This window comes from Haliotis asinina, chromosome 1 (genome assembly GCF_037392515.1).
Source record: "Haliotis asinina isolate JCU_RB_2024 chromosome 1, JCU_Hal_asi_v2, whole genome shotgun sequence".
Taxonomy (NCBI): domain Eukaryota; kingdom Metazoa; phylum Mollusca; class Gastropoda; order Lepetellida; family Haliotidae; genus Haliotis; species Haliotis asinina.
This window is the reverse complement of record NC_090280.1, coordinates 28,281,558-28,305,341: the sequence shown is the minus strand read 5'-3', so window position 1 is coordinate 28,305,341 and position 23,784 is coordinate 28,281,558. Positions and strand designations below refer to the sequence as shown.

Below are 23,784 nucleotides of genomic sequence, written 5' to 3'. Positions count from 1 at the left end.
TAGGGAATATAGTGATGATGTGGTTCATCTTCATACAGGTAGGGAATATTGTGATGATGTGGTTCATCTTCATACAGGTAGGGAACATTGTGTTGATGTGGTTCATCTTCATACAGGTAGGGAATATAGTGATGATGTGGTTCATCTTCATACAGGTATGGAATATTGTGATGATGTGGTTCATCTTCATACAGGTAAGGAATATATTGTGATGGTGTGGTTCATCTTCATACAGGTAGGGAATATTGTGATGATGTGGGTCATCTTCATACAGGTAGGGAATATTGTGATGGTGTGGTTCATCTTCATACAGGTAGGGAATATTGTGTTGATGTGGCTCATCTTCATACAGGTAGGGAAAATTGTGATGATGTGGTTCATCTTCATACAGGTAGGGAATATTGTGATGATGTGATTCATCTTCATACAGGTAGGGAATATAGTGATGATGTGGTTCATCTTCATACAGGTAGGGAATATTGTGATGATGTAGTTCATCTTCATACAGATAGGGAATATTGTGATGATGTGGTTCATGTTCATACAGGTAGGGAATATTGTGATGATGTGGCTCATCTTCATACAGGTAGGGAATATTGTGATGATGTGGTTCATCTTCATACAGGTAGGGAATATTGTGATGATGTGGTTCATCTTCATACAGGTAGGGAATATTGTGATGATATGGTTCATCTTCATACAGGTATGGAATATTGTGATGATATGGTTCATCTTCATACAGGTAGGGAATATTGTGACGATGTGGTTCATCTTCATACAGGTAGGGAATATTGTGATGATGTGGTTCATCTTCATACAGGTAGGGAATATTGTGATGATGTGGTTCATCTTCATACAGGTAGGGAATATTGTGACGATGTGGTTCATCTTCATACAGGTAGGGAATATTGTGATGATGTGGTTCATCTTCATACAGGTATGGAATATTGTGACGATGTGGTTCATCTTCATACAGGTAGGGAATATTGTGATGATGTGGTTCATCTTCATACAGGTAGGGAATATTGTGATGATATGGTTCATCTTCATACAGGTAGGGAATATTGTGATGATATGGTTCATCTTCATACAGGTAGGGAATATTGTGATGATGTGGTTCATCTTCATACAGGTAGGGAATATTGTGATGATATGGTTCATCTTCATACAGGTAGGGAATATTGTGATGATGTGGTTCATCTTCATACAGGTAGGGAATATTGTGACGATGTGGTTCATCTTCATACAGGTAGGGAATATTGTGATGATGTGGTTCATCTTCATACAGGTATGGAATATTGTGACGATGTGGTTCATCTTCATACAGGTAGGGAATATTGTGACGATGTGGTTCATCTTCATACAGGTATGGAATATTGTGATGATATGGTTCATCTTCATACAGGTAGGGAATATAGTGATGATGTGGTTCATCTTCATACAGGTAGGGAATATTGTGACGATGTGGTTCATCTTGATACAGGTATGGAATATTGTGACGATGTGGTTCATCTTCATACAGGTAGGGAATATTGTGATGATGTGGTTCATCTTCATACAGGTAGGGAATATAGTGATGATGTGGTTCATCTTCATACAGGTAGGGAATATTGTGACGATGTGGTTCATCTTGATACAGGTAGGGAATATAGTGACGATGTGGTTCATCTTCATACAGGTAGGGAATATTGTGACGATGTGGTTCATCTTCATACAGGTAGGGAATATTGTGACGATGTGGTTCATCTTCATATATGTAGGGAATATTGTGATGATGTGGTTCATCCTTATACGGGTCGTGAATATTATCTTTACAGTGAGTGTAATAAGTCGATTTAGTTTGACGCTGCTTTTAGCGATATTGAAGCAATAGCACCCAAAACTGGTTTGCCTTTTCGCGAGGTATGCTATCATATCACTTCTTTGACACAACTGTGGACATGAACGTCTATTCCACAGCGGATGTACACTCCCACATCTCGACAACTACGGCGATATTTCTCAGCATCCAAGTCACCGGTCTTCTCTCATTTCACCGAAACCATCAACGGAGCTTCCTCTGTTCGTGCCTACAGGGCGCAGGACCGCTTCTTCAACAGCTCCTTAAGCAGAGTGAACGAACACAACATCTTCTACTACGGTGCTGTGACCACACATAGGTAATATTGCTGTATAAGATATCAGTATGACTGTTAATACTTAGATTCCATGTACAGGTTGGGATGAGCTGATGTCATCACTAGGTAGTAATTCATAAACACATGCCCATGATATAGTCGGACTCGCGCAGCTTTTGGCAGAGATTCTCAGAAAGATTACGAATATACCGAAACGATGCCTTCCTCATATTACATAGGTTCACATCTATAAATCTCCATTCATGATAAAGAGACTGTTTGATTGCTTTGATTACCTTGCTTTGAAGTCACGTCTTAGAGACAGTCGTTTTATCACTCGAGGTGATCAACCTGAGATGGCAAACTGCGGAATATGTTTTGCTGACCAGAGTATATACACCGTCAGATAAGCAGATATGCCTGCACGTGTTGTTTTCTTCTGCTGCTTCTTCTAGATTTTGTTATGGTATTGGCGGATACGTCGCTTAAGGTACTGATTTCCTTCAGGGTTCTCCAAATATGAAAATCCTGGAGAAATGCATTTTACAATAACCAAGCGTTATATTCAAAATTATCATTACAATAAGACAAACCCTATGTTTACCCGGTTACTGCTTTTAATAAAATATACACACAACATAGAAAAAAATCATTTCGGGGGACAAGACCAAGTTCGCAGAAACATGGGGCCCTACTCATAAACATGGGTACAAACCAAATCAGTGTTTGATCATACATCTTCCTCTCTCTTCTCCTATCCCTTACATTCCTCTGGCCCTATTCCTTTTATGGTATATCCCTATGGTTGTATTCATACAACCATTGAACCATGCTGTCTCCCTTCGAAGCTTGAAGGTATGCTCTTTCGAAAAGGAAATTTGACATGGGAACAATTTTAGGAAAGTAGTTGATACGAGCCAGTCCATGCTGAGTCCCAACATGTGGAGCAATGTTTGCCGAAGACAAAACGTTAAAACGCACCGTACATGACATGCATGTCATTTTGGCATCTCAGTGACCAGTGGATCTGTTACTGTGAGTTATTGAGTTATTATTTACCGTCACATCGGTAATATTTATATTGCCGATAAATATCGTGATGTCACTGTGAGTAGTCAAAGACTAGGATGACAAGGAGTTACATGCTTCAGCATGTTCGTCTATTTGTTTGGGTTTTCCGGGTTGTCCTGCTGCTTCTACATTTTGTTATGATGAGTTTTCCTCTTCTTTGTCACCAGTGATTCTGTTATTGTTAGCAGTCACAGCCTGGGATAGCAAGGCGTTGTTTTCTCCGAATGTTTGTTTGGAGTTTTGGATTTTTTTCTGTTGCTTCTGGATTTCATTTCTTTGCAACTGGACTGTTTCTGTTGCCAGATGGATGAAGATGCGTCTAGATGGCCTGGGGTGTCTGGTGGTGTTCAGCGCTACACTGTTGGGCGTGGTCAGCCACCACATTTCCCCGGGGGTGGTCGGTCTGTCCATCACGTATGCTTTACTGGTAATGATAATCCACTCCTGGAGCAAATTCGTTCACGGTATATTTGAAGTAACATGTCATCGAAAGTGCATTGCATAAATTGTAAGTATGTAGTTTGTACTGTATAAGTTTTAAATTCTTAATACATGTTGTGGTTTCAAGGTGACAGGCTATCTGATCATGATGGTGATCATGACGACGGAGTTGGAGACGCACGTGGTGTCTGTGGAGAGGATGGCACAGTACACGTCACTGCCGACAGAGGTAATAGCGGATTCGTAGTACAGACCACCTTTGTTATAGGAGGTGGGCGGACCTACTACATTTGACCTAGGAAATGTTTGCAGAATGTAATTTAACTTAACACTACATTCTGCAAACACAGTTACTGCCGCAAAGATCCATTGTAATTCGTTATTTCTTTTAAGAAAATATACCTGGACTAATACACAGACGCAAGAGTTAGTGAGTGGGTTTAGTTTTACGATGCTTTCAGTAACGTCTCGGTTTACACCAGAAATGGTCTACACACATTGTACCTAAGTGGGACATCGAACGGGGTCTTTGGAGTCACGATCGAACGCTTTAACGACAAGGCTACCACAGCAGCAAGGTCGATTAAAACCTCGTGTTTTTAATTCAAAACTTCAGCTTTCTATTAATTCTGATCCAGGGCTTCCTTTCACAAATTATCAATGGGTTCGTAACTCCCTAGGGTAACCGTAGTTAAGGTTAAGCTTAGCAAAAAATTGCTTCGTGGAAGGTGCCCCTGGGCATATACTATGATTTTGAGGCCAGAAATTGATTCGTACAAAAGCCAATTATGAAATCAATAAATGGCCAGGCAAGATCTATAAATAATCAATAAATGGCATCTTTATACAGATTTTCATACAGAAATATATTATAGATTTTCAGTAACACAGTAGTCCAGTTTGCCAGCAGAGAGTAACATGACCTAGAATCTTTGTAAACGGTTTGTTTTGATTGTTGTTTGTATCAAGAACAGTTATTTTTCGGAGACTCGATTCGAATTTTCGGAATTCGATGTTTCTAGCCATCTAAAGGAGTGGTTATAGTCTCATGGAAAGGATTCACGTGAAACAGAATTCAAACCTTCACCTAAGATCAGCAAACGCGTTCACCACGCACGAGTACAACTCACATGACAGGAAACCGTCTAAATGCAAAGCAGACAGTGCTGTTGGCTTTTCTCGCTTGTTTATCAATCCGAGTTGTTTTTGTTGGGTTTTTTTTTTTTTAGTTAGTTGTTTTTGTTTTTTGGGGGTTTTTTTTGTTTTGTTTTTTCTTTTGAAATAATATCTTGAAATCAAACCCAACACTACTTTGCAGGCCCCCTGGGTGGTGCAAGGCAAGAGACCATCGCCGGGGTGGCCGGAGAAAGGTCATATCAAGTTTGACAATCTGAAGATCCGCTACCGTCCTGAGCTTGATCTGGTCCTGAAGGGAATAAGTTGTGACATCAAGCCTGGGGAGAAGGTACAGGACAATCTACATATTTTGTTTGTTGTGTATATGGTTTTGTTGTTTTATTATTTTTTTGTATTGTATTGGTTTTGTTTGGTTTAGTTTAGTTTTGTTTTGTTTTTGTTTGTTTTGTTTTTTTTGTTTTGGGTTTTTTTTCGTTTCCTTTTTTGTCTTTTGTGCTTTGTATTGTGTTTTGTTGTGCTTAAGGTTGTTTGGAGGGGGGGGGGGGGTATTTGTCTTTGTTTTGTTTTTGTTGTTTTGTTTTGTTTATTTTGGGGGTTGGGGGTTTTGGGTTGTTTTGGGGTTTTTTTTGTTGTTGTTGTTATGGTTATTGTTTTTGTTGTTGTTTGTCTCTTAAGTTACATTTGTTCTATACGTGGGGTATGAATCACCAACCGATGCTTGTCGTGAGTGGAGGCACCTAACGATATTGGGTGTTCAGGACGGCTGACTTGGATGACACACGGCATCGTTTCCCAACTCCGTGATTGATGTTCACATTGTTGATCACTGGACTGTCTGGTCCAAACTCAATTACAGACAGTCGTCATATAACTGGACTATTTTTGAGTGAGGTGTTAAACAACAAACAAAAACCATGTGATATTTCTCTGGTCGCAGATCGGCGTGGTGGGGAGAACCGGTGCAGGGAAGTCGTCTTTGACTTTGGCTTTGTTTCGGATCCTGGAGGCAGCTGAAGGGCGTATTCTGATAGATGGTCTCGATATTGCTGACATAGGACTGCACGATCTGAGGTCCAGACTCACTATTCTACCACAGGTATACAGACACTGCAGTTGACTAAACATGATTTAGCCTGAATGTCGTTCTGATACATGTCTGGATGGGTATTTCCACAGTATGGTTTAACATCGCTTATCCCAGCAACATCACGGGCCACCAGAAATGGGCTATTTGCACAGAATCATGAAACAACCTCCTAGTTGAAAAATGATTCAAGATAGATAAGGCCAATACCAAATATAAATTAGGTTCCCACATACGAACAGCTTGGTATTCAGTCTTTTAATTGTTTTTTTTTTGTTTTGTTTGTTTGTTTGTTTAACGCTCGCAGTCAGCAATTTGGTCAGCCATATAGTATGAAACCCGACTCACTCAGTCACTCTGATGGCTTACCACATATAGCAACCTCTGCTTGTTCGCATGATATGAACAAAGGTTTGTGTTTGATGCAATATACAGCTATATGGCGGCGATATGCGAATAATCCGGTCTGGACCAGGAAACCCATTGGCTAACCATCAATGTACGCGGCCAAGTCAGCGAGTCTGACCACCATCCTGTTTTGTCACTGCTTACGAGGCTTGTAGATACATAAAAGAAGGGTTGTTATACTAAGATATATCCATGTGAAGAAGACGCAATGCAGAAGTGGTCTCATTCACCAGGATCCAATGTTGTTTTCCGGAACTCTTCGTCTGAACCTGGACCCGTTTGAGAAGCACAGTGACGAGGATCTGTGGCTGGCTCTGGAGAGGGCTCACCTCAAGGGCTTTGTGTCGGGGTTGAACGAGGGCCTACTCCACGAGTGTGAGGAGGGTGGGCACAATCTCAGGTTAGTAAATGCGTCAGTATGTTAGTGAGTGAGTTTCAAGCCGCTTTGAATGTTATTCAAGTAGTTTGGTTTTTCTTACCAAGTAAATAGCGTCTGACAACAGAGTCACCGAAGTGCTGTATTCCAGTGTAGGACAGCGGCAGCTGGTCTGTTTAGCTCGGAGTCTGCTGAGGAGGACGAAAGTGTTGATACTGGATGAAGCCACAGCAGCTGTTGACATGGAGACGGATGATCTCATTCAGAGCACTATCAGGACCGCCTTCAGTGACTGCACAGTCATCACTATAGCTCACAGGCTGAACACTATCCTGGACTATGATAGGTGAGTGGTCATCACTATAGCTCACAGGCTGAACACTATCCTGGACTATGATAGGTGAGTGGTCATCACTATAGCTCACAGGCTGAACACTATCCTGGACTATGATAGGTGAGTGGGTCATCACTATACCTCACAGGTTGAACACTGTCCTGAACTATGATAGGTGAGTGGGTCATCACTATAGCTCACAGGCTGAACACTATCCTGGACTATGATAGGTGAGTGGGTCATCACTATAGCTCACAGGCTGAATAGTTTCCTAGACTATGATAGGTGAGTGGGTCATCACTATAGCTCACAGGCTGAACACTATCGTGGACTATGATAGGTGAGTGGGTCATCACTATAGCTCACAGGCTGAACACTGTCCTGGACTATGATAGGTGAGTGGGTCATCACTATAACTCACAGGTTGAACACTATCCTGGACTATGATAGGTGAGTGGGTCATCACTATAGCTCACAGATTGAACACTGTCCTGAACTATGATAGGTGAGTGGGTCATCACTATAGCCCACAGGCTGAACACTATCCTGGACTATGATAGGTGAGTGGGTCATCACTATAGCTCACAGGCTGAGCACTGTCCTGGACTATGATAGGTGAGTGAGGCATCACTATAGCTCACAGGATGAACTCTATCCTGGAGTATACGTGGCTAATTACAACAGCACAAAGCTATCGCAGGTCGGTGTGAGATCACTATAGCTGCTTAATGGACATTGTATTAACCGGATGTCAATTATTACAATTTACACCAAGAATCCTGATGGGCAGTTTCTGTTTTGATTTGTTAAATGTTACACGTTGAATGTTAAACATTCATACGTTCAAATGTTGTCTTCCGTCAGGATCTTGGTGCTCTCAGCAGGAGAGATCGTGGAGTTCGCCAGTCCTACTTCTCTCCTGGCAGACCCAGACTCCAACTTCTACTCTCTGGCAAAGGACGCAAACATTGTCTGATGACCTTTAGCGACATCGTGAGCATGGGAAGTCTGTCTGCCATCGACGTATCTTCACGAAATTAGGAAGTGGAGAGAATGTTTTGTTTCCCCTGATTCTCAGAGGAAGATATCAGAACATTTCAAATCTCCCGGTGCTCTTTCGTTCTTGACATTTAGGGATAAATGCATTAATACTGAAAACCTCGTCTATACATGAATATGGCATATCTATTTCAAAATTTGTTCACGCCCATTAATATCATTTATCATCTTTAAGATAAATTTCTCGAGTTCTGATTGGTCAATAGTCAAAGCAAACTAAACCATGTAGGCGGCTATGGCAGGGTGTACAAACCGTATGACTGTCAAATCAGTCAATAACACTCTGCACTGGTTGTACACTGGCTGTACAAATGCCATTTACCTTAGGTGGAATGTGACTTTCAAAACACAGTATAACTAACAGTATTATGGCAGCATGGATGACAAATATTCTCTACTGATCCACCCTTCATGAAAAGGAACAGGAAATTCTGGCTCGATATGTTCTCAGACACAATCTTCATATGTTAAGACGCAGAGATCATGATTTCCAAAGGCCCACGTGAGAAAAGATGTCGATCACATACGATTCATACAAACTCACATCTGTCCCTAGTTCCATCGTAGTACTGTGTCTCCTCTATAATCGCATTATGATCAGTCTCTGATAGGTGACAAGTGGATGTCGAAATACATGCTCAACACATCTGATGCCTATGTTAACGACCTATGGGTTGGCGTGTTTGGCAGTTGGCAAATAACATCAAATGAAAGGTATGTAATTAATGTTGGGAACATGTTCTCACGATCTACTAAAGACCATTTTGTCATGTTGGTGTTCACCTGAGAGGATAAAGTCAATGCGTTTGAACAGAAAGGAAATGCCGCTGATTAGAATGAAATATCCATTATTTTCACGACCATTTCTTTTCAACAATCAGCACAGCACACCGATAAATGAAATAAATGCTTACGAGAGCGTTACTGGCTCTGTAATGTAGAAAATCAAGGTGCTTATTTGCTTCTCCGACAATCTACATTTCACCAATTTAAAGCATTATGAGTGAATGAGTGAGCTGGTTTGCGCCTCTTTTACCAAAATTCCAGCAGTATTAAGGCGGAAAAGTCATATGATTGGAAAGCAAGACAATCATAGATTTGGCATGAGATTTATCGAAATGTTATTGTTTGTGATGTTAAATACTGATTAAAAACAGTCACTCCTTGATCCTTTTGAATAACGACCATTGAGTTGCTACTGGGTGGCTTGCTTATGTAAAGCAAATATACAATTCTCTCGTAATCCCATTAATCTTCGTATGCAAGTTCATGTGTTCAAATACGCGTATGTGTGTGACGAATTTATGCTTGACCTTCACGGTTAAAGTGTAAAGGAAGTTTAGATCAGAAAAACATATAATTATGTATGAGAATGGCAGTGAGGATGAGGACGTTCTTCAAGAAGCTGCAACGATACAAACATATGAAATAGGGAGAATCTCATGTTTTCAAATAAGAATCACAATCTAAATGTTTCATTATGTCACCTAGATCACACTTCTGCACTGAGGTGGCCCTGGGCATTCATGTTTGCAATGCAAGCATGTAAACACCTATCGGTATCCGGCTGCCTGACATGTGTCATCGTATCCCAATTGCGCAGATCCATCTTGTTGATCACTGTCTTGTCTGGTCCAAAATCGATTATATAAACTACCACCGCCGCCATATAATTGGAATATTGCTGAATGTGGCGTAACACTAAACTAACTCATCCAATGGCCATACTGAGAGATCCTCCTATTCTAACATCAAAATACAGGCTATGTTGTGTATACACCTGAAATCTCGTGTAGCACATTTTCAAGAGGTGATTTATATGGCATTTCATTACAACCACAGCAAAGGTATACCTACTGCTTTTAAAACCAAATGTCAAACGTGTCAAAGATGGATCTCAGGTTGCACTGAGTGAGTGACTTAAGTTAGAAGTCCCATTGTATCAGGCACAGTGTCTGTATGACAGTATGACGGCAGACCTTTTACAACATACTTCACTGTTTAGAGTATTTCAAAATGAATGTCGAAATGATAAGTTGGAAGTTGTAAGCCGATATAATAATAATAATAATAATATTTGTGGAAAATACCTTAAATACAAGGATAACAGACGTCGAACACCATGGTGTAACATTAATATATTTAATGTGTTTAAAATTAATAAAGATTTACATTGTATACATAACACATTACAATAAAACATCTGGGGGAGGGGAGAGTGATGTGATGTAATCTTTACTAGAAAAGATTACATTATTTTTGCTAAGCTAGGTAAACGAAGAATATTACTATCCTTCTGATATATGTTGAAGGCTTACATCGGCCTCCTTCGCTCATTGAGAATCTGTACATGCCGATTATTTCGCTGTGGAAATCTGTGGATATATTCGTGGTGCAATACTCTCATTTTGCAGAATGAATTATATACATTTATATTGATGACTATTCTGGTTAGTCAAATTAAGCTGCGAAAGACAAAATATTTTGTGAATGATAAACAAGTTTCGAGGAGGACAGTCACCTAGGCTATATCTGTGTATTTATCACACATTTTTCTTTGAAACTGTAACAAGACATATGCCTTCCACAGAACAAAACACAGAATGAAACCTCAGATCAGACAAGAGGATGTTGCAGTGACGTTACCAAAACACAGAATGAAACCTCAGATCAGACAAGAGGATGTTGCAGTGACGTTACCAAAACATCACGAGTCGTCATTATAAATAGATGACGTCATGATAAATATTATGCAACAATAGGTTCGTGTAACATCATGTAACGCTCAAAGAGTTAAAATGGGACGATTATGGTGAACTAGGCAATCAGCATAACATGTCTACATTATGGAGAACGTTAGATGTACTACAGTGAAGTCTGACACTTAAGTATAAACAGCATATCGCAGCACTGGAGACAATGACCTTTCCTGCACACTAACGGAGTCAACAGCTGGTTATATTACACGACCATCGACTCTTTGCTTTCCTTTCTGATGAGAATGATTGCAAACACAATTTCCAGCACCTGAAACAGATGACAAAATGTCTAAAGTTGAGTTGACAGATTATTTATCGAAAAAGCAACAAATAATTTATAGTAGTAGTAGTCATCATGTTGATACTAAAGAGACGCGGACGAAACTGGTGAAGCCTGACAGTAACACCATCAACAGAACGCCAGCACTAATATCGACTGTCACCTGTTTCTTCCATGGTCTGCATATCTCTTATAACGGAGGTGCAAAGGGTCAGTGGCCTATTAAAGAAGGCATTCAAATTAGAACGAAGAGGTACAATTTCAAAAACACTTTCAGCAGAACTGACTGAACATGCCTGATGAACATGCAACGATCTGACCACTTAACATTGTAGCCTTAACTTGTGATAATCAGTCATTTCATCACTTTCACTCACCATAAGGAGAAGAACCAGGGCGAACCCGAGGATGACATACCCCTTGTTCGCTTCGACCAGGTCGTGGATCCTGTCATAGCAGCCCTGGGGTGTTAAAATAATGTGTTCCATCATCAACTCAGTAAACACGGGAACTGCTAACACATGTAGAGAAAGGGAATGGCAACTGTAGTGATGCGGACTGGGACAGGCGCTGCAACAGGAGCTGCTAACTCTCGTTAGCGTAGCGGGGCTGGGCCAGAGGCTGTAGGAGAGGAACGCTAACGCTACTTAGCAGGACTGGGACATGCGCTGCAGGAGATGGCTAACTCTAGTTCGACGGACGTGCGTGCAAACTAAATTAATGGGAGTTCGATAGGCAAGGCGTGGGCTTATTAGATTTTCATTCTAAAGCATGTACGGCTTACAAATGAAATGTAAGCCTTTGGTTACATATGCCACAAAAACCACATGTTTTGTTTCCTCTTCGTTTTCGGTTATGTTTCGAGCAAAAGAATAAAGTCCAACTTTTAATAAATACCTGAGTATTAGTCCTGGTCGAATCGAAAGTTCCCGCTTGTTTCTTCGCGCACTCGAGTGTTGTGTCGCTATCCAAAACACTGTTCTTACAACAGGAAGGCGATACATCGATCGTTGTTGAAATACCGTTGTGGTTGTAGGCTCTCCAGGAGGCACTTGGGTTGAAGTCAGTAGGCCCAGTGGCGGCACAGCACTGGAGCTGAAACATAACAACGACTTCTAATACTCATTAATTATTGACCATTTCAGTGAAAGGCTATTCAGGGCCATTTTCCAGAAACAGATTTGTTATTCGTTAACAGCAAAAGAGAGGTGAAAAATGTATAAATGGAACACTGAAGATACATGTTGACAGCAAATGATCGTGAAATGGTTAGCATGTCCCGACGATCCACCACACACAGAGTCTGCTAAAAATGCCTTGACTTTGCCGTGAAATGTGCCTGTGATGCTTGTTTCAAACGGTTTAATTCATCCTTTCATACTGGACGTGGCAGGGCCGAAATGAAAGAGTCCTGGATGTTGAGTCGTTTTGCGAGTAATGGCTCACGCCTTTGTTTCTTAACTCAAACACTTGGAAATCAGAGTTTTTCCAGTAGTGAATCTGGCTAGCTATTCTCGAACGTTCGCAGCCCTGCAAACTTCTTAGGCCTATTCGTAACACATTGGGTACCATCAATGTTACGAATTCTTAGGGCTACGAACGTTTCGAGAATAAGGGCCCTGAATGGGAAAACGGATCAGAGCATGAGTGGTGCTCTATCAATGTGTCTTTGATCGTTTGTCATCTCATGGCTGGCTCAACCATATTCCAGCTGGAACTCGGCTCTGTTTACTTCATCAAACCTAGACCGGGCAGTCCGGTGACAGACATAATGAGCAACCCTCTACGCAGCTGTCAAGAATAATTATTATTGTGGAAGTACCTGATTAGATTAGTTGTCTTAAATTGTTGCCAAAACTCTTGCATGGAATTCTTACGGATAAGGATTATGAGGACAAGTCAGTTCTCTGCTTCTGCTACAAAATATACACAAGACTATAGATACAATGTCGTAGTGTGACTCACAGAGAATGCTGCTAAATCCATCATCACTGAGAACGTATCGTCACTGAGTGGTCCTTTGTAATCACTGTAGATTTGTGTCTGTAATGCTTTCTTCCCTTCAGTGTTGAGCTGCAATATTAGAGTGGTTGGCGTCACATACAGATATATGTCCACACTGAAACACTTAAACAACCTTAAGGAAGATATAGGTATCTCCGTCGACCCCTATATTACCTGCAGACCAGAGGCACAGGTGATCGAGTCACCTAAAGAGGTCAGTTTGGGGTGCAGAGTTTACGCCTTATGTGTTTATTAATGATCGTTGGCTGGAATACTTTCTTTTGTTTAAATATGACTGTCCGTTGATGGAAATACAGGAACACTGCATGAAAGTTGTGTTGTGAATAGATTCCTTTGAAGTGAACCATTAACCTCTTTGAGACAACATATTATAGATGTCAACTTCTGTATCACATACACGACATTTCTGGGTTATTCCGTGCCACGTCGTCAGGTGACGACGAAAGTGCAAGGAATAGCCCAGAAAACATTATGTGTACAATAAACAAGAAGTTGACATTCATGATTTTGTCTTATACTTGAATACCAACTTGTATATGTCTCACAAGAACCTCATTAACCAGTAGACAGAACTTCCCCTTAAAGTACCAGGATCGAGCCCACCTGTGACCGGGATTAAAAACCTTGGAGTCAGCTTTGTGTGCAGACTCTTTCGGTGTTGTCATAACCCCTAGTGTGCAGTACACAACCCTGTGCCCTTACAAGAGCCCACGAATCCGTTGGTAGATGACCTTATGGTGGCCACATGAATACGTGCAAACACCTAGTTGCGGGTCTTGCTTCTATGGGTATATCACCCTCTTAGCTACGGACGGGTCTTGCTTTTATGGGTGCATAACCCCCTAAGCTACGGACGGGTCTTGCTTCTGTGGGTACATAACCCTCATAGCTACGGACGGGTCTTCCTCCTATGGGTACATAACCCTCATAGCTACGGACGGGTCTGTCTTCTATGGGTATATCATTCTATTACTTACGGTCGAGTCTTGCTAATGTTGCTACGTCACTCTATGGTTTACAGACAAGTCATGCTACTATCGGTACATCATCCTATTATTACGGACGAGTCTTGCTTCTTTATGTACATTATCCTGTTACTTACAGGCGAATCTCTGACAAAGAGGACTCCAGCCAGTGCAGCAACGACAATACACATGATGATCATCAGGATACAGAACTGTTAAAGAGAACGTAAACCGAACATCTTACTCACTTACGACAGCGTTCATATTCCTTTTTATCGACGTTTGCGATAACGGTTCAACACTTTTAATTGAGCATTCATTTTTTTCAAGGAATGCCATTTTACAGTTTGGTTTTGAGTGTTTGTATGCTACAAAATTTAACTCTGCATGTGCGGACGATATTACGATAATATGTTACTTAATGTCTTCTATCCTGTACAACAAATCGCCTGTAATTGTAGGGCGAACGCTTAAGCCACTAGACTACCCGACCACCCCTTTCGTTGCGTCTCCACCCATTATAAGATCCTCGTGTAAAAAATAATGTGTTACAGTCATAGAGAGTACCATTCCCGGACGTACTTCAATTCGGTCGCCGGTCATGTTTTTGCAGTGTTATAGGTTTTCGGCAACAGATCCAAAACCAGATTTATTGTTATTTTCTGACACATTTCTTTGCAGTAGTGTACATTTTATACAAAACCATTTTTTCAACATCTCAGTATATGTATGAATGTTTAAGGGACATCGGTTTTAAATCCAAAGTTACTCTAAAAAAAGCCTTACGATAATGAGGAAGATCCTGTTGGTGCAACATGCGCCATAGCAGCCGAAGAATGAGATGACGAACAGAATAGCGCCGAGGACAAGGAGAGCCAGTCCGATGTTACTGATGACTGGGACGGTGCTGACGTTTGTGGAGGTGTTGAAGGCGGTAACTGATTGAACAGCTGGATAAATATATCGCAACAGCAAGCCAGGGTTAAACTTGAGGACTGCCCCGAAGATCAGCAACAACACGGCAACAATCTGTAACAAAAACGATCATGCTGTCATCCCCGATACCACTTACTACCACCACTAGTGACAGTACAATGCAATAATAGTAACTGTAGTAGTAGTAGTCGTCAGTCTAAGTAAACTTAGCCTCAGTGTATTTCGATACACTCCACCACTGAGTCTAACAAAACCTAGTGGAAGATCTTTCAGCGACCAATGACCGTCCAATCAAACGCGAGACGGTTAACTAGATTTAACCAATCAGACAACGGCTACTATTTAGGGATCGGAGGGACTTTCAAAATATGCAGGTCACTGACACAGATCTCTCCACAAACAAAAATCCGCATATAACACAGTTGTTTGACCTGCAGTATATACGCTTTAGGGTTTCTGTTGACATTGTTACCATTAGCGTATATTTCTGCAAGATAACGTCCTTGAATATTGCCAAAAACACGATTGTTTACTCACCGTTGCCATGGCTGTGCGCACGCCATGTGCATCACCCGGAAGCGAGCGTATGCTAAATAGCGTTCAGAATCGTTCGGGTACGAACCTTTTCGAGATGAAATGTTCCAAAGGTATGTGCGAATGTACACTTTCGCGATTTGGTAAGATGCAGCTGTGTTCTGATTGGTCAATCTCAAAGGTTACCTGACGCGACCTCCCATTAGGTTTTGTTAGACTCAGTAGTGGAGTGTAACGAAAAGCACTGAGGATAAGTTTACTTAGACTGTAGTAGCACTAGTGGTAGTGGTAGTAGTAGTAGTCGTCCTCGTAGTGGTAGCTGTAGTAGTAGTAGTAGCAGCAGCAGCAGCAGTAGTAGTAGTAGTAGTCGTTCTGGTCCACATAATATTATATAGTGAAGCAGGTGTAGTAGTACTTTGTCTTCGACACCAAAGTTTGTCCAGTATCATTTTACGGTGGCGAAATATGGAGATTGAATGTTGTTAACGAAATAGAAGTTGTACGTGTAGCACTTTCTAGTAATTAAATCCTGTTTTTTCAGCGCATGTAGTGGGAGGCGAATGTGGAAGATATCCATTTTATATCTTTACCATCCAAGGGTCTATTAAAAGGTAATTAAAAGTGTAAATGTTAAAAAGGTCAAATGAGCGTTATGTAAAGAAATGTTATAACATATACTTGACTGTACAAATGGAAAGTAATGGTTGTAAGAGCAGAGCATCTAGCAAAAAACAAATATTAGACGTCTATGGATTTAGATTTGATTGGCAAGAGCAGATAGTTCGAAGTGAAACGGCTCTTATCTAAATGAATTTCAAGCTAGGTTCATTCTACAGTAACGAAAGACACGAAAACATTTGGATACTCGTTGCTTAAACCTTTAGAACCTTATATCTTCACTGTTGGCTATTTTAAGCATAGATGTTGTATGTATGTAGGTAGGTAGGTAGGTAGGTAGGTAGGTAGGTAGGTAGGTATGTATGTATGTAGGTAGGTAGGTAGGTAGGTAGGTAGGTAGGTAGGTAGGTATCAGTATTCTTTCTACTACAGAGTACTTTCTCTGCTACTATTTAACAAAAATACTGCCTTTGATACGACTGTTACTGCGAGCACTATTTACCATATCTATAACTTCTAAAATACTTTTGGTGTCCCCTCATCTTTAAATAACATATGGTAATATATTACTTACAGGTGAACTGTTTAAAGCGGAGATCAGTCAAAATTACTCACTCATGCTAAACCTCAGTGGTTTATGTGCTTCCTGTTCTCTCAATGGCCATAAATTCAATAACAAATAACAGGACACAACATATAGTGAACAAGCTTTCTCTGAATATAGACCCTAGGGTGTGTTTGGTGTATTTTATGACACATGAAATGAATACGGTGAAGTGTTGACGCACGACCGTGACAATAAATAGCTCTATGTGTAACCAGTGGGGACCGTTACACCGTCACGCTTCAAGCTTGGTGAGTAGCAACTGAATGGCTCAGCGTCGGTGTTATCTGCTGGCACACCTTTCATTCCAAATTAATCCCTTTCTTCGTGGTATGTTTTATTGTAGCATAAAGTATGCGATACAAATTCGAATCAACTCTCGGTGGCACGCTCATCTCTTTCAGAGGGTTGAAGTAGTGCAGGTGTCCCTCTAACAGTGGGTCCTATGTGTCGACTTGTAAATCCACAGCTGCGGGTGGTTGCTGGTGGCCTGTAGCCTGTATCTTCTAGCAATCACACCCAGACAATATTGCATATGAAATTGAACTTTCGTTCAGGTTTTGTAATATCGAAAGATGTGATATCAACTTATTCTTTAACCGTTATATTAACAAGCAACATCGTTCAGAAAGTGGTATATCTGACTCAACATTATTTTGGTGGCTGAGTGGATTAAATAGCTGACTATTTGTACTCGTGACTTGTGAAATGTAATCCGAAACGTACCATTTGCTACCCTTTGCCGACGAGTATGCACGATTAAAACGTTTGTTTTGCCGTTTATTATACCCAACAAATTGTGTCTTTTACAAAGTGGTGTATTTAGTGAAACGCTCTTTTCGTGGCTGGAGTGGGTTAGATTGCTGAGTGAGATTGGTAGTGCAATGTCTCACTCGGAGGATGTCCGTTAGAGCGGGAACTTAATACCATGAGGAATTGAATTTGTGCTCAAGAAAGTGGAACATTTTCCTACTTTACCGACGGATTGTTTTCTTGCTATTGAGACCCGTAATTCTAAACATAAATACTTTCCTGTTTGAAGTTCAGTGAGTTTAGTGTTACTTTGTTTCTCAGCATAATTGCAGCAATTGAAGTGGGCTTCACACGATGTATCAATGCGGGGGATCGAATCTGGCGTGACGTGACGAGCAAACGTTTTAACCACTCGGCTACCCCAATGCGCAAAATTGGATGAGTGAGTGAGGTGAAAAACCGGTATAAACAACTGTCAACAATATCATGCCTAACTCTTGGCATTCATGTAAGGAATAAGACTTGGCAAGTCCATTTTTAACTAAACCTGGAATACAATTTGACGAATAAGTTAAACATTGTTCAAACCAACGTTTACTAAATTTCCATTATTCATTAACACCTTACATATAATACTTCCATAAGAAGCAAATGTTATCATCTCTAGAAAAGTTTCGAAGATTGGACATATTATTAGCTTGTGTTATCTGAATAACACACGACTGTCTTTGAGTTGCATTTTTGAAGCAGGGAAGTTCAATCTAGAACAAAACTTTATTGACAATAACATAAAGAAGTGGTTATCCTTGAAGTTTTGTTCTGCAAAGAGCTTCTACATGTGTTATTAATAGAAGTTAAAGAACTTTGATGTCTGTCCGGAACTTGATTGGGGGACAGTTTAATGACGAGAGTACGTTTTTGCGTTTAGTGGTAAGGGATAAATATTGAACACACGAGTTACGAGAAGGTAGTACACACATACCGTGACGGCGATATTCAGTAAAATAAGCACACATTTTCCGGTACTTGAGATGAACCCCATCCTTAAGCAGATACGTTGATCGGTGAATGTATGAGATGGTCCAGCAGACACGGGTATGAGTAACGGTATGTAGTCTGCGGAGGTCTTATACAAATCTGTTAATAAAGCTGACATAAATAACAAGTCACCTGATATCTGAATACCTGTGGCGTGTGTGTTTCTATACGATAGTTTGGAGGTAAAGCTGTTCCACGTAAACAGTTAACAATTGTATAGTTAGAATTACTCAGCAGTGAAAGAGCTGTTGCAACACTCGTCACGCAGTAACAGACAATCAACAATGTATATATATGTATACGGTATACCAGAGAATAACTATTATATAAACTACATGTGGTAGATCTATACATGAGTTACTGGGGCATTCAGTGAGACAAAGTAACTCAAACACGGGTGTAGCTTGCCAAAACGTTATTTCCTTTCCTGGTTATAAGCGTTCGTGTTCAATGTACTATACATGTATCTATCCCAGCGTTAGCGTTAGCGTTAGCGTTAGCGTCCCTGTCAATGTTTACAATGAATCCATGTAAAAACTGCATGGTGTTAAACAGTATTCCAGCTATATCACGACAGGGGACACCAAAAGTGGACTTCAAACACTATACCCGTGTTGGAATCGTACCCAGGTCTTCGGAGTGACGAGCAAGCGCTTGAACAGTTAGGCTACCTGAGTGCCCTAGGGTTTTTAAACAAACGGGACAAATGTCTTGAATGTAATTCCCGGTGGTGTGTTCCCGGTCATAATTCATGGCCCTCTTTCGGTAATTTGTAATGCTAAGTGTTCAAGCCTGTGTATCGAAGTTAATACTGTCTCCATACATTATCCTGATCAGGGATTTACAGCCACCGACAGTCTCACTTCATCACTTGACAACCCAGTATTCCCTAAAACTCCAAGTATGCAGTTCTTTGTATATTTTAGTATAGTCAGTATTTCCTTAAACCCCATACATGTAGCACTTTGAATACTTTAGGATAGTCAGTATTTCCTAAACCCTATGCATGTACTTCGTTGCTTACTACACTATACTCAGTATTTCCTTATAGTTTCGTATACTCAATATTCCCTTCAACCCCAGGTATGTAGTTCTTTATATACTTTCGCATACTCGATATTCCCTTAAACCCCAGGTATATAGTTCTTTGTATACTTTAGTATACTGAGTATTCCCTTCACTAAGTATTGACTCGGATACTGTAATTTGGAGAAACAGAATATACCACTGTATTTGACAGAGCTCAATTTGAAATCTACCTCTTATTGTCTACTTCACGAAGTGAACGTCCTCGTCGTGTGAGGGGCGGTGGGGTAGCCTGGTGGTCCTGAACCTGAAGACCCGGTTTCGATTCCCCACGTGGGTGGAGTCTGTGAAGCCCATTTCTGGTTAAATTACTGGTATATTGTTAAAAGCGGCGTAAAAACATAGCCACTCACTCACCCCGTCGTGTGACACTGACATGTTGTCTGTCTATAAACCAATGTTTGTATTGTCGCTCACGTATAAATAAATACACAACCTGTTACCAGATTCAGCCTCGCGGAATTATCTCAACAATCACAGAATGAATGTAGTAATTACGTTACCTAATCTGTCGGGAAGCGCACGTAAAATCTCAAAAGCAAACCGGCAAGAAAAAAACGAGAACCCACAAATATGAAAACACGTGTACCGTCATGTAAACGCAGGCATCTGCGTGTATTTGAATCACGTCTGGACCAGACAATCCAGTGATCAACAGAATGAGCAACGATCTACGCATGACAGTGTTCAGGATTCCTCAACATATTTTGTCGTTTACAAAAGCGTTTAGTTACCTCACCTCGTACCCATCACAAAACGAAAACCAAAACGAAAACAAAAACGTCACACAAACATCAGTGAGTGAGTATGGTTTTACGCCACCTTTAAAAATATTCCAGCAATATCACGGCGGGGAACACCACAAAAGATGTTCACACATTGTACCCATGCGGGGAATTGAACCCGGGACTTCACCATGACGAGCGAACGCTTTAACCACTACGTTACCCCCACCTATTATAAATTGTATAACTAGATGGTTCTTCAACACCTGGGTCTCTTTTGACAAAGCACTAAGGTGATTCGAAAGCCACTAAGGTAACCTTAGTACAATGTTAAAGAATGGGACGAAAGGTTCACCTTAGTAAAGGTTGTTTCGTGAAAGGAGCCCCTGGTGTCCACCTTGATTTCAGTAGTCCACATGTATAATATTCTAGTTTGTCCTTTGTATTGAGTGGAATCAATTTCTGGGGCTGCAGGGCGCGATGGAATACACCTGCGTAAAATCATACCCACTCATTCACTCACTCACTTACTCTAGGAAGGCAGAGTCGCAGGTAGGTGGGTGTATACACCTACAATTCTGCCTATATCACACCATGTGTAGTTTTCAAGTAGTTTTCTTACCAAGTGTTCGCGAAATTGTGAATGGCGTAAATTTGCTGTCATCATGTCTTGTACCCATGGCTGTGGCAGCGTCTTTGATTCAACATGCTTGCTTTAGATTTTTCACGGCATAACATCTAAAGTACACATCGTCAATATGTCCTCCACATATCTACCATTACACGTTTTGAGCGCTGTACTAGGTCATTGTTTATTTCTTCAAAGGCATTTAAGTCATAATTTTAAAGCGCCCTTCGCAGAAAGAACCTGCTCAGCGTTACCAAAAATGGCACATGATTCGGCATGAAAGAAAAATATTTGACAGTTTAAGTCATGAAGTCTTGATTTCTTGGAGAACATTTTGTCTGTCGCAATCATTGTGCGCAAATATATAACAAAGGCGGTTTGAATGGTCTCACATATGTACTGACTTGATCTTATCATTTGATTGATGTGACAGTTCTTTGCTATTTTCACAACGAGCAATGAATATTTTAGAGGTACAGTATAGAATGAATCAGTGCATGTCGTATCCACTTCTTCTGGAGAATTGGCACTGACAACACGTGGGGGACACGCTGTTACAGATAAACTGACTATAGTTATAGTGAGTGTTTCCTAGCTTGCACAGGAAGAGTGTGGACATTTGGACGCTGTGCTTCTCTAGCATCACTTCATAATGAAGAGTCTAGCAGACAGAGGGACCATGCTTCTGGCATTAGCAACATATATTTCACTGTCAACGTCAAGGAAGATAAAATGCAGCTTTTTTGAAAAAAGTGCCTCGAAATACCATTCCGTCAGAATTAGGGACATTGGTTTTAAGTTGTGCCAGTTAAAATGTCTTGCAATGGGTGGCTGTTTGAGTTTTGAATACGGCTTGGAACATCTAACTTGTCATCTACTCACCACTGAACCAAGGAATATCAAGAAGAAGAAGAAGAAGGCTGGATACACATTTCATCGAATGAATCATGCTGACGTAAGTGATTACGCGTTCTTGTATGGGAATTATACGTAATTGTTAATGGGCACATCTTTGTTTTTAAAACACAATTTCATCTCAATACAGCATTGTGAATTTTCAATGTTACTTTTTTCGCATGCACAGTTTGTGCTGCTTTCATTGAACACCCATAATATAGTAATATTGTACATATATGTGACTCTTGAAGGTCCGGGGTAGACTTGATTTTCAGCAGCCTATGCTTGTCTCAAGAGAAAACGACCTCCATGCAGTGTAACACACGACTGAATGCCCTTGGTGCGCTGACAAGTACAGTTTATATAAATTCCTGAGACAGCGTATCCCAGTATTCGACCACTTCTTCATATCCTCAGTATTTTGAGGTTTAATTAGGAGATAAACATCATGTGTTGGCCAATTTCCGGGTGTTATTGAGTATTTGAAGCACGGAAATATTTAATTTGAAACCTCCAGCTTCAAATACTCAATAACACCCGGAAATTGGCAAACACATGATGTTTATCGACATTGTAAACACAAAAGTAAACCAAAGGGGTTTTAGTGTCTGCACTCGTTTACATCGAATACGGACACAGCAGTGAAGTGTCATCAGCTGGCCGTTTCAGCTGGTTCTCATGGTAGCATCTGAAGTTGCTCATTTGTGACGTCATTCTAACTTTACGTCACAATATGATTTAAATGACGTCACCACTGTTGATGACACAACAAAACAATTGTTTACGTGTCAATACGCGGTGAATAGTCTTTCAGTTTCAGGGAATCTAATACCATTTAATCATATTTTTCAACCAATCAGATTACCGAACACAGTAACTTTTGGTTTACAATCTGTATTCCTTAGCCCCACATTTTCTCAACATGTCTCAATATTTCTCAAAATTTGGGGCTACGTTTTGGGCGTTGGTAGATAGGTTTCATGGTATCTTGAAATCTTTTGTCCAAATCACACTGTTGGGAAAGGGCCAGACACAAATAAAAACGTTGTTACAATCTTGATTTTCGTGAGACCAGCTTATCGGCCCTCCTTTTGTGTATCTCTGATCAATCCTGAGGGAATTTAGCGCTTTTTCACCCACTTGAATCTTAATAATTCTTGTCTAGGGGTTTCATTGCATACCTGTGTACGTCCTCTGTTAATCATCTCATTTCTAATATTCTCAGCCCTTTTCAGTGTTCCACTTCTCACAATCTGTGCAAATCACGTGAGATCCGACTAAATTGCCTATATTGCACATACACGAATGTCTTGTCTATCAGCTAACTATTCTGCATTGATCACATCCCTTTCAAACTCATCTAAAACAGTTCTTGTCTATTCTGCTACATCAGTGGAGAGTAACTCTTGGTGTAGTAATGCTCATTCTTAAGCCTATAAGAGTTGCCTCCCATACTGAGTAATTACTACAGAATGTAACATCGATTTGAATACTCCATTATCAGGAAACGGATTTTCTCAATAATTTCGGCGAAAACAGTATACCGAGATACCCGTTTACAATACCCAAATTACGGAGTATTCACACATTATGACTATGCAGTTTATGTACTTCTCACCGTAGGTTCCATCCAGTCCTTGTTTAACCAAGGCTTGCAGTTTCAAGTACCGATGTATTGTGTCACTATATGGAAAAGCAGTTTGTGTTACAGGTAAATATGTCACCTTTTATGGTGTTTATGACAATTGTTCGCATTCCTTGAAATTAAAGCATAGATAGAAGAATTCAAGTATTTTCCATGGATCTTTTTTCGTTCTCTTAGTAGTTTGTTAATATTGTGTTAATATTAATTCTTTTACAAAATGTCATGTATATTTAGACACTCGAAATTTGATGTTTCAGTCATAAA

General features: G+C 40.5%; 2 protein-coding genes across 2 annotated transcripts in view; one reads left to right on the top strand and one right to left on the bottom strand.

Moving 5' to 3' along the window:
• The window catches only part of LOC137290031 (ATP-binding cassette sub-family C member 2-like), a 30,821-nt gene extending 21,616 nt beyond the window's left edge, over nucleotides 1-9,205 (top strand). Inside the window, exons 23-30 of the mRNA XM_067820896.1 lie at nucleotides 1,960-2,159; nucleotides 3,492-3,615; nucleotides 3,757-3,858; nucleotides 4,948-5,094; nucleotides 5,704-5,862; nucleotides 6,492-6,658; nucleotides 6,786-6,980; nucleotides 7,833-9,205. Coding sequence (XP_067676997.1) covers nucleotides 1,960-2,159; nucleotides 3,492-3,615; nucleotides 3,757-3,858; nucleotides 4,948-5,094; nucleotides 5,704-5,862; nucleotides 6,492-6,658; nucleotides 6,786-6,980; nucleotides 7,833-7,944 — 1,206 coding nt within the window. The 3' untranslated portion in view covers nucleotides 7,945-9,205. The remainder of the gene's footprint in view (nucleotides 1-1,959; nucleotides 2,160-3,491; nucleotides 3,616-3,756; nucleotides 3,859-4,947; nucleotides 5,095-5,703; nucleotides 5,863-6,491; nucleotides 6,659-6,785; nucleotides 6,981-7,832) is intronic.
• Nucleotides 9,206-10,157: 952 nt separating this feature from the next.
• Nucleotides 10,158-18,663, bottom strand: LOC137290184 (tetraspanin-18-like). The gene is made up of 7 exons (XM_067820908.1): nucleotides 18,484-18,663; nucleotides 14,843-15,085; nucleotides 14,194-14,268; nucleotides 13,032-13,139; nucleotides 11,964-12,161; nucleotides 11,444-11,527; nucleotides 10,158-11,054 (listed from the first exon to the last, which is right to left on the bottom strand). Exons 1-7 carry the CDS (start codon nucleotides 18,655-18,657, stop codon nucleotides 10,989-10,991), a joined length of 948 nt encoding a protein of 315 aa, XP_067677009.1. The 5' UTR covers nucleotides 18,658-18,663; the 3' UTR covers nucleotides 10,158-10,988.
• Between the last annotated feature and the right edge of the window lie 5,121 nt (nucleotides 18,664-23,784).

Bases quoted from the DNA above. Each gene is read 5' to 3' on its own strand.
- LOC137290184 (XM_067820908.1), bottom strand. From the start codon at position 18,657: ATGTCAGCTTTATTAACAGATTTGTATAAGACCTCCGCAGACTACATA. The intron at 12,162-13,031 runs GTGAGTCACACT...GTTATGTTTCAG, and splicing joins TGGATTTAGCAGCATTCTCT to CTCCAGTGCTGTGCCGCCAC. The intron at 11,055-11,443 runs GTGAGTGAAAGT...CATCTGTTTCAG, and splicing joins CCCTGGTTCTTCTCCTTATG to GTGCTGGAAATTGTGTTTGC.